Source organism: Stegastes partitus, unplaced genomic scaffold, assembly GCF_000690725.1.
Source record: "Stegastes partitus isolate 25-593 unplaced genomic scaffold, Stegastes_partitus-1.0.2 Scaffold2484, whole genome shotgun sequence".
Classification (NCBI taxonomy): Eukaryota; Metazoa; Chordata; class Actinopteri; family Pomacentridae; genus Stegastes; species Stegastes partitus.
The window spans coordinates 32,451-33,540 of NW_007580215.1; the positions used below are offsets into that span (position 1 = coordinate 32,451).

The 1,090-nt window shown below is 39.4% G+C and overlaps 1 protein-coding gene across 1 annotated transcript in view; it reads left to right on the forward strand.

The window, feature by feature from the left end:
* Positions 1-1,090, forward strand: part of LOC103375149 (protocadherin alpha-3-like) — a 9,529-nt gene that overhangs the window by 5,853 nt on the left and 2,586 nt on the right. The window contains exon 2 of the mRNA XM_008305355.1: positions 396-436. Coding sequence (XP_008303577.1) covers positions 396-436 — 41 coding nt within the window. The remainder of the gene's footprint in view (positions 1-395; positions 437-1,090) is intronic.

Genomic DNA, 1,090 nt, shown 5'->3' on the forward strand with positions numbered 1-1,090 from the left:
ACACTGTGTCACAGCATCCAGTACAGATCTGGAGACAAACGCTACATGTTAGTTGGACCCAGGATGAGTATAGGATCTACTATAGTTCCTGGCAGTCATGCAAATACTCTAGTGCTCCCTGACAGGAGACGTACTTCTGAAGAGGTAAGGCACATTTAAATCAAGTTTTCCCCCTGCCCCCCCCACATAGCTACTATGTGTATAAATTTAGGTTGTGGCATGTGTGTTGCATTATTGATGCATTTTCTTTGACAATAATTGGGCCTGGACAAAGATGACATAGCCAGTGAAAGAGAAACATTTGCAAAGCTTTCGCTTTGATATAAACAGCAAAACAGACTGAAACTTTGTCTTTCTTCGAACACTCTATGTACTTTCAAGATTCCTCTGCTTTGCACACCTGAAGAAAATATATACACTGAAGTTACTTGCAGTCATTGTCCATCGTGCTGAGAATGTTTGCTCTGACTATCTTCAGATACAGGAGCCTATTATATAAGCTTTTATCGTTAGCTTTTATCCTTAAACTATGAATAATTGACAACACATAGTGTGAATTCTTATAAATTGGGAACATCCTGCAGCAGGAAAAATTTAAGTTATACTGCAGGTTATAATTTATGATTGGACGATGAACCTAAAACATAACTGATAATGGTCCCACCAACCGTCAGCATGTGAAGTCAGATGAAATCGCTATCCGAGGTGCTGAAAGGGTGGAAGCGTTTTATTACATTTCTGGCCCTCTTAAATTGTATTCACTTCGTGCATTTAAGCTACAGCAAGTCAATACGATTTGCAAATGTTATATAGAATCTAAAAACAATATGGTAGGTGTGTTTGCTCAAGTTGAATTTAAATAAAATTTTGAGTTCCTTTATATACGTCGAGGGAGATCGTCTCTTCACCTCTTTCCGACAACGCTGCTGCGATTGGTCAAACATTTGCAGTCAGCGACAAAACTGTTTACATTTCTCTGATTTGATGAAGCCTAATAAAAGTTTCTACAGCGAGACATTTGATCGCATGGTGTCAGTGTAATATCAGAAGTCAGCAGCACACACGGTTGTCGTCACTGCTCTGAGGTCCC